Source organism: Tachyglossus aculeatus, chromosome 6, assembly GCF_015852505.1.
Source record: "Tachyglossus aculeatus isolate mTacAcu1 chromosome 6, mTacAcu1.pri, whole genome shotgun sequence".
Taxonomy (NCBI): Eukaryota; Metazoa; Chordata; class Mammalia; order Monotremata; family Tachyglossidae; genus Tachyglossus; species Tachyglossus aculeatus.
The window spans coordinates 16082847-16097161 of record NC_052071.1 but is presented as its reverse complement, the minus strand read 5'-3'; the positions used below and the strand labels follow the sequence as shown (position 1 = coordinate 16097161).

General features: G+C 47.7%; 1 protein-coding gene across 2 annotated transcripts; it reads right to left on the bottom strand.

Annotated features, from left to right (window-relative positions):
* Positions 1–431: 431 nt before the first annotated feature.
* Positions 432–14231, bottom strand: PSMD10 (proteasome 26S subunit, non-ATPase 10). Of its 2 annotated transcripts, XM_038748337.1 has the most exons (6): positions 14118–14231; positions 7366–7464; positions 5401–5547; positions 5124–5290; positions 3321–3474; positions 432–583 (listed from the first exon to the last, which is right to left on the bottom strand). In XM_038748337.1, the coding sequence occupies exons 1-5, from the start codon at positions 14229–14231 to the stop codon at positions 3321–3323; spliced, it is 681 nt and encodes a 226-aa protein (XP_038604265.1). In that variant the 3' UTR covers positions 432–583. The 2 variants fall into 2 exon arrangements, with proteins under 2 accessions (XP_038604265.1, XP_038604264.1); XM_038748336.1 differs by lacking the exon at positions 432–583 and having other exon boundaries at positions 3179–3474.
* Between the last annotated feature and the right edge of the window lie 84 nt (positions 14232–14315).

Genomic DNA, 14315 nt, shown 5'->3' with positions numbered 1-14315 from the left:
AAAGTAAAATGGCATTGTTTCTTTTCTCACTTGTTACAACTGCTACAAAGCTAGCTAGAGGACTTTAGCCGGAAGGCCCTTGTGTGGAAGGACCCCGTCCCCCTCCCCCACCCCCACGGCCCTCATGAGTACGGGACCCAGAGAGACCCGTGACATCACATGTGCTGGCACACACGTTCATAAAATTACATCCTATGTGCCACAGTGCAGCGGTACACCAAAAGCCACTTAACTTCTCTGTGCCTCAGTTCCCTCATTTGTAAAATGGGGATTACCTGGATTGTAATCCCTGCTCAGCCACATATCTGCTCTGTGATCTTGGGCAAGTCCCTTCACTTCTCTGGGCCTCAGTTACCTCATCTGTAAAAATGGGGATTACGACTGTGAGCCCCATGTGGGATAGGGACTGCATCCAACCTGATTGACTTGCATCTACCACGCCACCCAAACTCCGTCATGACTCCTGACTCCTTCCTGTTCTACCACCTTGGCTTTTCTCTCCCAGGTCCCCGGGAATACGGCTCTGCTGCCAAAATGAAGGGAAGCCAACGGCAGGAAATTAAAATACTGGACATAAGGGTGCCTGTAGACAAAAAACCAGACAATTAGCCATCCTACCCCGGGGCATTACAGTGATTCTTTCAGATGTTTGAATGGGAGTGTGAAAATTCAGAATTCCCTGCTTGAGACTTAGATGCAGTGCAAATTTCTGAATTTACAGAAGACAGACAGGAGACAGTCGTATTTATTGGGTGCTTACTGTGTGCAAAGCACTCTCCTAAACGCTTGGGAGAGTACAATGTAACAATAAACAGACACATTCCCTGCGCACAAGTGTTGAGCAAAGGATTTTTACACATAAATCCAACCTCTCCCCAACCAGCTGACTGCTGTTCCTTTTGAGTTGGATTTTTGTGTTATTTTTTTTCCCTCTCTCCAGCTACCCTTAGGGACCATTTAAAGTAGCCCCTCTAAATCTGTTAGTCCATTAAAGGATTAAGATAAAGCTGTTTCATCAATTCACAAGTGAAACAATATCCTAGAAGGTGTCTCTCAGTGCCTCAGCAGGTCCAGTGATCGTTGGATTGAAGGCCTTAGACCTGCCTCCCAAATCCCAGGTGAAACCTGGGCCCCAGGAAATTAATTCGGAGGGATTCTCTATCAAACGGAGCCCTCTACTTGCCCAACTCTGCTATAGCTTCTTTGACTTGAAAGTCTTGATGGCTCTTGTAAAAACCTCAGGAATTGGTCTGCTTCCTCCCTGCCCCTTCCCTTGCCTCCCCAATCCCATCAAAAGGATTTCAAGAAACGACATTTCTTTGGTCCCGTGTTTGTGACGTGTCACTCCTCTTTCTGCATCGAACGCAGAGACCGCCTTCTACCTTTGTAATCAAAAGTAATCTTCGATGAAAGCATAGTTTGTATCCTAATAGCTTATCGACTACATTGATTCTCTCTGCTTTCCTCTGATGGCTTCTGTTATCTTTCCCCATCTTCTTGGACAGTACCTACTTTCCCAATTTGGTGCCGGAATCCAGATAAAACACGAGGGCTTTTCACTGTCTCCTAGGAAGTGGGCTTTTCACTGTCTCCTAGGAAGCTAAGCTTCACGCTGCATTTCTCTGCATTGGGTAGCACTCTTAAACTGTGCTATTTCCTCAATAAAGGATGCAGATGAAAAAGGAGAAGTGAAATATTTCACCCAAGTTCCTCCAGGGTGCTTTAGCATGCCAGCTTTAAAACAAAATGTTGGGATGAGGGAGCTTTACTAGGGTAAATCGAGAAGTTCGTACAATTCCGTGCTCCGCACAGGTCGGTTCTGTCTGAGTGGAAATCACTCTTCAGTTCAAACTGGTTGGGCTGAAGAGATGCTTTTTTATGAATATCTGATGTTGTGCTAAATTCAGAAACCTTACAGGAGACGGAAAGTGCCCAAGACAGACAACGAGCAATCTGTCAAAATAAAGCATCATTTAAGTCAGCCTAAGCACCAGTGTGTCTGAAGTCTGGTATTTGCTTTCTGTGTCTCATAATCGATGCAGAATCTTTCGGTTACTCACCTGAATCAACAACTGTTAGTGGGGCCAAGCAGTTTAGAAAGCAGAGAGCACTGAAATAACACAGGCTTCTGGATGGTGAAAACTTTGTTTCTCAAAAGTGATGTTCTAAGTGCTGATTCATTTTATTTCCAATTAAAAATGCAAAGAAAAACACTGCCACTTCTCTTCCACAGCCAGCGTTTCTCCCTGTTTTTCAGTTGCTGTACATTTTGTAAAGCAGCATAGCTTGCTTACTTGACATCACTTAGCAATCTATCCTCATGAAAGAAAGTGTCCACGCTGTTTGGGGAATAAAATGGTGCCAGAAGCTGGGTGTAATGATGTCATGGGCGTGAGGGAAATGCATTGCCACTCTGGACTGATGATTTCGTTAGTGAATGGAGGTCAGTTTCTCCTCATAGTGGTGCTACACCATCTACGGGCTTGGGAGTGGTCGAAAAGACCCCGAGGGTCCTCCCTTCCACACCGCACTTGGGGAAATAGTGTCCTTTAGTCATGGCTTAGTGAATAGAGCACAGGACTGGGGGTCAGAAGGACATGGGATCTAACCCTGGCTCTGCCGCTTGTCTGCTGGGTGACCCTGGGTAAGTCACTGCACTTCTCTGGGCCTCGGTTACCTCATCTGTAAAAATGGGGATTAAGAGTGTAAGCCCCATGTGGGACGGGGGATGTGCCAACCTGATTGACTTGCATCTACTCCAGCACTTAGAACAGTGCTTGGCACATAGTAAGTGCTTAACAAGTACCATAATTAGTAATTATTATTATTATTCTGCAGCTACAATGTTCGCTGAGTCCCTGCCACTCTCAAGGATTCCGTCTCTGACCCTGTGGCAGCCAAAACCTTTGCTCAAGATCCCGTTAATAATAATAATAATTATTATTATTATTATGGCAATTGTTAAGAACTTACTAAGTGCCAAGCACTGTTCTAAGCACTAAATACAAGATCATCAGGTTGAACACAGTCCCTGTCCCACATGGGGCTTACAGTCTTAATTGCCATTTTACAGATGAGCTCTCAGTAAATACCAGTGATAAATTGATTAGCCCCAAGGAGAGAAAGCTTCTCGCTAACAGGGAGGATATGGGAGCAGGGGAAGAAATGAGAGGAGAACTTGGTCCACAGACATTTACTCGATTTGGTGTAAAATTTTCCTCACCCTATGACATAAAAGCAGCGCAAACATTTCACCCTCCAGGGTACACCAGGAGGTGGTTCCCAGGAAAAAAGGAGTACAAAAAACAAACTCAGCTCACCTAGCCTTCCACTAGTCTCCTGAGCAAGGATGCGAGACCCCCTTTGGCCACCTGCAGCGGGGTCTTTTCTTCTTTATTCTCTATGTAAATACTTGCTCCACGGGAGACTAGTAGTTTTGCTTCTTCCACTCTCTCTTCATCACAGGCTAAGTGTCTGAAATAAAAACACACACCACAAGTTAACCAAACTATTCCTTAGGCTCCCTGCTAGACCACTGAGGCTGTATACTGACATACTGGGAAGCAACACGGCCTAGTGGATACATCATGGGCCTAGGAATCAGAAGGTCATGGGTTCTAATTCCAACTCTGCCACTTGTCTGCTGTGTGGCTTTGGACAAGCCATTTCTCTTCTCTGGGCCTCAGTTACCTCATCTGTACAATGAGGATTAAGACTGTGAGCCTTATGTGGGACAGGGACTCTGTCCAGCCCTATATTTATTTATTTATTTTACTTGTACATATCTATTCTATTTATTTTATTTTGTTAGTATGTTTGGTTTTGTTCTCTGTCTCCCCCTTTTAGACTGTGAGCCCACTGCTGGGTAGGGACTGTCTCTATATGTTACCAACTTGTACTTCCCAAGCACTTAGTACAGTGCTCTGCACACAGTAAGCGCTCAATAAATACGATTGATGATGATGATTTGCTTGTATCCAACCCTGTGCTTAGTATTAGTGCCTAGCACATAGTAAGTGCTTAACAAATACCATAATAATAATTATTATTATTACTGTGGCAGTGGGTGAAAGGTATTTAGAAAGGTGTTGAGAAGCAGCATGGCCTAATGGATAGAACAGGGGCCTCGGAGTCAGAAGGACCTGGGTTCTAATCCCGCTCGGTCACTTGTCTGCTGTGTCACCTGGGCAGGTCACTTCACTTCTCTGGTCCTCAATTACCCAGCCTGCAAAATGGGGATTACGACTGCGTGCCTCATGTGGGACAGTGACTATGTCCAACCCGATTACCTTGTACCCATTCTGTACTTAGTACAGTGCCGGCACACAGTAAGCATTTAAATACCATAAAACAATTTAAAAGATAAACAAGTGTAAGAATGTTACCATTTAGCATGTGAGAGAGAGGTAGTTTGAGAGGGAGGCAGTTTGCAATAGACAAATTACAAAGCCTCTAAAAGCAGATTAATCACAGTTTGCCCCACATGGGGTTAAGAGTCAAGGGAGAGGGAAAATCAGTGCAGCCTAACAGAAAGATCATGGGTGTGGAGGTCAGAGGACCTGGGTTCTAATCCCTGCTCTGCCACTTGCTTGCAGTGTGACCCTGGACAAGTCACCCGGCTTCACTGTTCCTCAGTTTCCTCATCTGTAAAATCAGGACTGAGATTGTGAACCCCATGTGGGACATGTTCTGTGTCCAATTTGATTAGTGAGTAACTACTCCAGTGCTTAAGACTGTGCTTGGCACATACTAAGCCCTTAACACAGGCCATAAAAAACGTGCTTACTGATCAAGGGACGCTCAGGAACAAAATAGCCAAAATAAGGGTAAGGAGGACAGATGATAGTCAAAACCAAGACATAAGTCAGAGGAACATGACAGGACTTATTCTTCTAGTAATAAGTAGACTGTGTGATCTAGATTGTATGCTCGTGATCAACTGTCATGTTGTACTCTCCCAAGTGCTTAGTACACAATAAGCGCTCAATAAAAAAAGATTAATAACTGGACTCCCAGAGTCTGTGGAAGTGAAGTAAGTGTCAGCCCCTCAGGACAACTGGCATGGACCCATCCAAGAATTCTTAGGTGCCCGGGGCCCAGGGGCAGACCAAATCCTCACTTACAGAGGAGTGTTCCCTTCCGAGTCCTGAATGTTGGTGGAGGCCTTGTGCTGCAGGAGGATCTGGATCATCTTCAGGTTCCCCTTGGCCGCTGCCCGGTGTAACGGAGTGGACTCCAACTGGTCCGTCGCGTCGGGATTCGCTCCTCCTTCCAACAACATGACGGCAATCTGCAGTCCGGCGGCGGTGGGAAGAGATTAAAACAAGAAAGAAAGGGTCTGCTCAGCTGAAGTGGGTTTTCAGGATGCAACGGGCAGGGGCTGACGGCCAGGGGACCCACCTCTTGCTTGTTTTTGGAAGCGGCGTAATGTAAGGGTGTGCAGCCGTTTTGATTGACGGCGTTGACTTGGGCTCCTTTGGCCAGGAGGGCTTTCACGATGTCATCGCGGCCAGCGGAGGCGGCAATGTGAAGAGGAGACCAACCCGCCTGGGGGGACGGAAACAGCAAAAAGACCACGTTGATTCATGGTATTTATTAAGCCCTTACTGTGGGCAGAGCGCTTGAGGGACTACAATCCAACGGAGTTGGTAGACACGTTCCCTGCTCACAGCCAGCTTATAGTGGAACGTGAATATCAATCAATCAATGGTTTTTATTGAGCGCTTACTATGTGCAGGGCGCTATACTAAGCGCTTGGGAGAGCACAACAGAATTAGCAGATACATTCCCTGCTAGCTTACAGTCTCAAGGGAGCTAGCAAAGTCATCAATGATCATCCCCTTGCCAAATCCCATGGCCTCTACTCCATCCTCCTCAACCTCTCAGCTGCCTTCGACACTGTGGACCTCCCCCTTCTCTTAGAAACATTATCCAACCTTGGCTTCACTGACTCTGTCCTCTCCTGATTCTCCTCTTATCTCTCTGGCCATCCATTCTCAGTCTCCTTCTCGGGTTCCTCCTCTGCCTCCTACCCCTTAACTATAGGGGTACCTCAAGGTTCAATTCTGGGTCCCCTTCTATTCCCCATCTATACTCACTCCTTTGGAGAACTCACTCGCTCTTATGGCTTCAACTACCACCCCCACGCAGATGATACCCAAATCGACATCTCCCTCCCTGATCTCTCCACCTCTCTGCAGTCTCGCATTTCCCCTTGCCTTCAAGACATCTCTACTTGGATGTCCTCCTGTCACCTCAAGTTTAACATGTCTAAAACTGAACTCCTTCTCACCCAAACCCTGTCCTCCCCATCACTGAATTTGGCACCACCATTCTCCCTGTTTCACAAGCCTGTAAACTTGGCATTACCCTTGACTCCTCTCTCTCATTCAATCCACACATTCAGTCCATCACTAAGTCCTGCCAGTTCCACCTTCACGGCTTCACTAAAGTCTGCCCTTTCCTCTCCATCCAAACTGCTACCACGTTAACACAATCACTCATCCTATCCCGCCTTGATTACTGCATCAGCTTCCTTGCTGACTTCCCAGCCTCCTGTCTCTCCCCACTCCAGTCCATATTTCACTCTGTTGCCCGGATCATTTTTCAACAAAAACGTTCAGGATATATCACCCCGCTCCTCAAAAACCTCCAGTGGATGCCCATTCACCTCTGCATCCAACAAAAACTCCTCACTACTGGCTTTAAGGCACTCCATCATCTGGCCTCCTCCTACCTCACCTTCCTTCTCTCCTTCTACAACCCAGCCCTCATACTTTGCTCCTCTAGTGCTAACGTTCTCACTGTGCCCCGATTTCACCTGTCTCAACTCTGACCCCTGGAACACGTCCTACCCCTGGACTGGAAATCCCTCCCTCCTCAAATCCAACAGACAATTACTCTCCCCCAGGTCAAAGCCTTATTGAAGGCACATCTCCTCCAAAAGCCTTCCCAGACTAGACACCTCCACTTTCCCCTTCTCCCACTCCCTTCTGCTTCACTCTGACTTGCTCCCTTTGTTCTCCTCCCTTCCCGGCCCCACAGCACTTATGTACATATTTGTAATGTATTTATTCGTATACGTCTCCCTCCTCTAGACTGTAAGCTCATTGTGGGCAGGGAATGAGTCTGTTTATTCTTGTATTGTACTTTCCCAAGCACTTGGTGCAGTGCACACAGAAAGAGTTCAAAAAATACAGCTGAACGAATGATTGAATCAAGAGTCAGGAACTCCTGTCCCTGGGCTTAGATGTCCAGCCACTGAGCCAAAAGGTAGACAGGGCTATCTTTTTATATAGAGGAATAAACGTTACACTGGTGCCCAGAGATTACCTCGGGCATTTATCAGCTCTGACTAGTACTTACATCATCCTTATCATTCACCGGCACTCCAAAACGCAGCAAGAAGTCGACGATGTCTGTGTGTCCTGCCGAACACGCCCAGTGCAAAGCCGTCCTGTTATCCTGCAGACAGAAAAGGAAACGAAAGCCCCCAGGTTCACACGCCTGGATGGGAAATGCAAACGAGGGGCGGCCACAGTACAGCCTGGCCAATCTGCTATTTGGGGAACCAAAAAACGGAGAACAAAGCATTCCCAGGTAGGATGGGTCGGAAGGATTAAATCAACAGGGGGTAACCGAACCCAGGGGAAAGCAGGGGGGACTCTTGGTAATGAGAGAAACCAAGTTGATCAATCGATCAATCAATCAATCAGTGGTATTTATTGAGCACTTCCTGTGTGCAGAGCACTGCACCAAGCGTTTGAGTTGATGGAGACAATTAAATTAATGGTATTTGAGCACTTACTGGGCGCCAAGGACTGCACTAACATTTGGCTTGATGAACACGATAAGTGAATCAATGGTTTTTGAGCACTTACTGTGTACAGAGCACTGTATTTAGTGCTTGGGAAAGTACAATAGGATAGAATTGGAAGACACAGAGCCCTGCTCACAAGGAGCTTACAGTCCACAGGAGCGGGAGAGACACACACTGAAATCACCTACAGATAGGAGGATATGTACATAAATGTTGAGGGTAGAGTGAATAACAAGGGATTAAAGGATAGAGATCTAAGTACCTATCAAGGGAGGGCAGGTAGGGTAGGAGAAGGCCTCTTGTAGAAGATGTGAGTTTAGGAAGGTGTTGAAGGTGGAAAGAATGGTGGTCTTTCAGATATTGCGGGGGGAGGGAGGTCCAGGCCAGAGGAAGGCTGCGGGCAAGTGCTCGGTGATAGACTGTGAGCCCAATGTTGGGTAGGGACTGTCTCTATGTGTTGCCAATTTGTGCTTCCCAGGCACTTAGTACAGTGCTCTGCACATAGTAAGCGCTCAATAAATATGATTGATGATGATAAGATCAAGGTGCAGTGAGTAGAATGGCACTGGGGGAGCCAAGTGGGCTAAAAGGCATGAAGACACCAGGGCAGGAAACAGACGTAAAGCCAAAAAGTGGGAACAGAAACGGGCACGGTGGTGATCTGGATTATTAAGACTGTGAGTCTCATGTGCGACTGGGATGATGTCCAACCTGATCAATCAATCAATCAATCGTATTTATTGAGCGCTTACTGTGTGCACAGCACTGTACTAAGCGCTTGGGAAGTACAAGTTGGCAACATATAGAGACAGTCCCTACCCAACAGTAACCTGATCTGCTTGTATCCACCCTAGCGCTCAGTACGCTGCCTGCCACATAGTAGATGCTTAACAAATAGCCCAATTATTATTACTACTTTTAGTTAACCATGCTGATAAATGATACCCGCACTAAATGAGGAATGCGCATTGGGAAAAGGAGTGAACAGAATGTAAACCTGGAGGGGGTGACAGTCATCACCAGGGAGAAGAGACTGTGGTTATCAAATTTTAGTAGGGACCAAAACAGAGAGATGGAGGCTGATAGAAACAAGTTTTTTTGTTGTTGTTTGGTATTTTTTTGTGTGTGTGGTGGGGGGGGGAAGGGAGTGGAAGCTGTATGGCATAGTATGTTTGGTTTTGTTCTCTGTCTCCCCCTTTTAGACTGTGAGCCCACTGTTGGGTAGGGACTGTCTCTATATGTTGCCAATTTGTACTTCCCAAGCGCTTAGTACAGTGCTCTGCACACAGTAAGCGCTCAATAAATACGACATTGATTGATTGATTGATTGATGATGATGATGATGATGACTGAGGTCTAATCCCGGCTCCACTACCCCTCAGCTGTGTGGTCTTGGGCAAGTCACTTCACTTTTCTGGGCCTCGGTTACCCCGTCCATAAAATGGGGATCAAGACTGTAAGCCTCCAGAGGGACCAGGGACTGTGTCCAACGTGATTTGCTTGTAACCACCCCAACGCTTAATACAGTGCCTGGCTCATTCCAAGTGCTTAACAAATACCACAATTATTATTATATAAATTCCAAGTGCTTCCACCCTCACCACTGGGATAATTGGGGGATGTGGCCAAGAGGGGATGGGTCGGGAAATCTCTTTTCCCCGTCCCCCACCTCACCTGCAACAATATGTATATATGTTTGTACATATTTATTACTCTATTTATTTATTTATTTTACTTGTACATATCTATTCTATTCATTTTATTTTGTTAGTATGTTTGGTTTTGTTCTCTGTCTCCCCCTTTTAGACTGTGAGCCCACTGCTGGGTAGGGACTGTCTCTATATGTTGCCAATTTGTACTTCCCAAGCGCTTAGTACAGTGCTCTGCACATAGTAAGCGCTCAATAAATACAATTGATGATGATGATAAAGGGACGCAGCGTGGCTTAATGGAAAGAGCCCAGGCTTGAGAGTCACACAGGTCATGGGTTCTAATAATAATAATAATGATGTGTTTGTTAAGCGCTTACTATGTGCAAAGCACTGTTCTAATCCCGATTCTGCCACCTGTCTTTTATGTGAACTTGGACAAGTCAGTTAACTTCTCTGGGCCTCAGTTTCCTCATCTGTAAAATGAGGATTGAGACTGTGAGCCCCACGTGGGACAACCTGATTACCTTGTTTTTACCCCAGCTTTTAGAACCGTGTTTGGCACATAGTAAGCGCTTAACAAATACCATCATTATTATTATTATTATTATTATTATTATTATTATTATTGTTAAAGGGTCCAGATAAGAAGCTAGAATTTATTCCCACTCTCTCCCTCTGCCCTACCCTCTTCCCCTCCCCACAGCACTTGTGTATATTTGTACGTATTTATTACTCTATTTATTTTTATCAATGATGTGTATCAATAATTTTATTTATCTATTTTGATGGTAACTGGCTGTGGGCAGGGAACACTGTTGGGTAGGGACTGTCTCTATATGTTGCCAACTTGTACTTCCCAGGCGCTTGGTACAGTGCTCTGCACACAGCAAGCGCTCAATAAATACGATTGATTGATTGATTGAATGAGTCTACCAACTCTGTATATAGGTTTGTACGTATTTATTACTCTATTTTATTTGCGCATATTTATTCTATTTATTTTATTTTGTTAATACGTTTTGTTTTGTTCTCTGTCTCCCCCTTCTAGACTGTGAGCCCACAGTTGGGTAGGGACCGTCTCTATATGTTGCCAACTTGTACTTCCCAAGCGCTTAGTACAGTGCTCTGCACCCAGTAAGCGCTCAATAAATGCGATTGATTGATTGACGCCTGTCTACTTGCTTTGTTTTGTGTCTCCCCCCTTCTAGACTGTGAGCCCGTTGGTGGGTAGGGACCGTCTCTACATGTTGCCGAATTGGCAGTGTGGCTCAGTGGAAAGAGCTCGGGCTTGGGAGTCAGAGGTCATGGGTTCTAATCCCGACTCGGCCACTTATCAGCTGTGTGACTTTGGGCAAGTCACTTCGCTTTTCTGAGCCTCAGTTCCCTCACCTGTAAAATGGGGATGAAGACTGTGAGCCCCACGTGGGACAACCTGATTACCTTGTATCTACCCCAATGCTTAAAACAGTGAATCGCACATGGTAAGTGCTTAACAAATGGTATCATTATTATTATTATTATTCTGGGCCTCAGTTCCCTCATCTGTAAAATGGGGATGAAGGCTGTGAACCTTTCTACATGCCTTGTTTTGTTGTCTGTCTCCCCCTTCTAGACTGTGAGCCCGTTGCTGGGTAGGGACTGTCTCTATCTGTTGCTGATGTGTCCTTCCCAAGCGCTTAGTACAGTGCTCTGCACACAGTAAGCGCTCAATAAATGCGATTGAATGAATGAATGAATGAGCCCCACGTGGGACAACCTGATTACCTTGTATCTACCTCAGTGCTTAGAACAGTGCTTTGCACATAGTAAGCGCTTAAAAAATACCATCATTGCTATTATTAGTCTCTGTGCCTCAGTTCCCTCATCTGTAAAATGGGGGTGAAGACTGTGAGCCCCATGTGGGCCAACCTGATTACCTTGTATCTACCTCAGGGCTTAGAACTGTGCTTGGCACATAGTAAGCACTTAACAAATACCATCATCGTTATTATTATTCTCTGTGCCTCAGTTTCCTCATCTGTAAAATGGGGGTGAAGACTGTGAGCCCCACGTGGGCCAACCTGATTACCCTGTATCTCCCTCAGGGCTCAGAACGTTGCTTGGCACATAGTGAGCGCCTAACAAACGCCATTATTATTAGAGAAGCAGCGCGGCTCGGTGGAAAGAGCCCGGGCTTTGGAGTCGGAGGTCGTGGGTTCAAATCCCGACTCCACCACGTCTGCTGTGAGACCTTGGGCAAGTCACTTCTCTGCGCCTCAGTCCCCTCACCTGTAAAATGGGGGTGAAGACTGTGAGCCCCTAACAACTGCCATTATTACTAGAGAAGCAGCGCGGCTCGGTGGAAAGAGCCCGGGCTTTGGAGTCGGAGGTCGTGGGTTCAAATCCCGACTCCCACCACGTCTGCTGTGAGACCTCGGGCAAGTCACTTCTCTGCGCCTCAGTCCCCTCACCTGTAAAATGGGGGTGAAGACTGTGAGCCCCTAACAACTGCCATTATTACTAGAGAAGCAGCGTGGCTCGGTGGAAAGAGCCCGGGCTTTGGAGTCGGAGGTCGTGGGTTCAAATCCCGCTCCACCACGTCTGCTGTGTGACCTTGGGCAAGTCACTTCTCTGCGCCTCAGTCACCTCACCTGTAAAATGGGGGTGAAGACTGTGAGCCCCTAACAACTGCCATTATTACTAGAGAAGCAGCGCGGCTCGGTGGAAAGAGCCCGGGCTTTGGAGTCGGAGGTCGTGGGTTCAAATCCCGACTCCCACCACGTCTGCTGTGAGACCTCGGGCAAGTCACTTCTCTGCGCCTCAGTCCCCTCATCTGTAAAATGGGGGTGAAGACTGTGAGCCCCTAACAACTGCCATTATTACTAGAGAAGCAGCGTGGCTCGGTGGAAAGAGCCCGGGCTTTGGAGTCGGAGGTCGTGGGTTCAAATCCCGACTCCACCACGTCTGCTGTGAGACCTTGGGCAAGTCACTTCTCTGCGCCTCAGTCCCCTCACCTGTAAAATGGGGGTGAAGACTGTGAGCCCCTAACAACTGCCATTATTACTAGAGAAGCAGCGCGGCTCGGTGGAAAGAGCCCGGGCTTTGGAGTCGGAGGTCGTGGGTTCAAATCCCGCTCCACCACGTCTGCTGTGAGACCTTGGGCAAGTCACTTCTCTGCGCCTCAGTCACCTCACCTGTAAAATGGGGGTGAAGACTGTGAGCCCCTAACAACTGCCATTATTACTAGAGAAGCAGCGCGGCTCGGTGGAAAGAGCCCGGGCTTTGGAGTCGGAGGTCGTGGGTTCAAATCCCGACTCCCACCACGTCTGCTGTGAGACCTTGGGCAAGTCACTTCTCTGCGCCTCAGTCCCCTCACCTGTAAAATGGGGGTGAAGACTGTGAGCCCCTAACAACTGCCATTATTACTAGAGAAGCAGCGTGGCTCGGTGGAAGGAGCCCGGGCTTTGGAGTCGGAGGTCGTGGGTTCAAATCCCGACTCCCACCACGTCTGCTGTGAGACCTCGGGCAAGTCACTTCTCTGCGCCTCAGTCCCCTCATCTGTAAAATGGGGGTGAAGACTGTGAGCCCCTAACAACTGCCATTATTACTAGAGAAGCAGCGTGGCTCGGTGGAAAGAGCCCGGGCTTTGGAGTCGGAGGTCGTGGGTTCAAATCCCGACTCCACCACGTGTCTGCTGTGTGACCTCGGGCAAGTCACTTCTCTGCGCCTCAGTCCCCTCACCTGTAAAATGGGGGTGAAGACTGTGAGCCCCTAACAACTGCCATTATTACTAGAGAAGCAGCGCGGCTCGGTGGAAAGAGCCCGGGCTTTGGAGTCGGAGGTCGTGGGTTCAAATCCCGACTCCCACCACGTCTGCTGTGAGACCTTGGGCAAGTCACTTCTCTGCGCCTCAGTCCCCTCACCTGTAAAATGGGGGTGAAGACTGTGAGCCCCTAACAACTGCCATTATTACTAGAGAAGCAGCGCGGCTCGGTGGAAAGAGCCCGGGCTTTGGAGTCGGAGATCGTGGGTTCAAATCATCCTCATCATCAATCGTATTTATGGAGCGCTTACTATGTGCAGAGCACTGTACTAAGCGCTTGGGAAGTACAAATTGGCAACATCTAGAGACAGTCCCTACCCAACAGTGGGCTCACAGTCTAAAAGGGGGAGACAGAGACCAAACATACTAACAAAATAAAATAAATAGAATAGATATGTACAAATAAATTAAATAAATAAATAGAGTAAAAAAATATGTACAAACATATATACATATATACAGGTGCTGTGGGGAAGGGAGGGAAGATGGGGGGATGGAGAGGGGGACGAGAGGAAGTTCAAATCCCGACTCCACCACGTGTCTGCTGTGTGACCTTGGGCAAGTCATTTCTCTGCGCCTCAGTCCCCTCATCTGTAAAATGGGGGTGAAGGCTGTGAGCCCCACGTGGGACAACTTGATCGCCTTGTAGCGCCCCCAGCGCTTAGAAGGGTGCTCTGCACATAGTAAGCGCTTAATAAATGCCGTCATTATTATTATTATTATCACAGTGCTCTGCCCGCAGGGGGCGCTCATCATCAATCGCATTTATTGAGCGCTTACTATGTGCAGAGCACTGTACTAAGCGCTCAATAAATAGGGCTGAGTGGGGATGACGCCCCTTTACCTGGTCAGTCCTGGTGGCCTGGGCTTTGTCGCCCAGGACCTTGTCCTTGAGGTCGTCCAGCTTGCCGCCATAGGCCAGGTTGCAGACGTCCAAGTTAGACACGGCCCCGTCCATCCCCCCGCCGTCGAACCCCGGGCCGGGCCACGCCCCCTCGCGGCGGCGGCCCTCCTTCCGGCGCCCGACCAATCACCGCGCCCC

Coding starts and splice junctions, on each gene's coding strand:
- PSMD10 (XM_038748337.1), bottom strand. CDS start 14,231: ATGGACGGGGCCGTGTCTAACTTGGACGTCTGCAACCTGGCCTATGGC. Junction 5,291..5,400: donor CTTCCAAAAACAAGCAAGAG/GTGGGTCCCCTG, acceptor GCCGGACTGCAG/ATTGCCGTCATGTTGTTGGA. Junction 3,475..5,123: donor TCGGAAGGGAACACTCCTCT/GTAAGTGAGGAT, acceptor TTTTTATTTCAG/ACACTTAGCCTGTGATGAAG.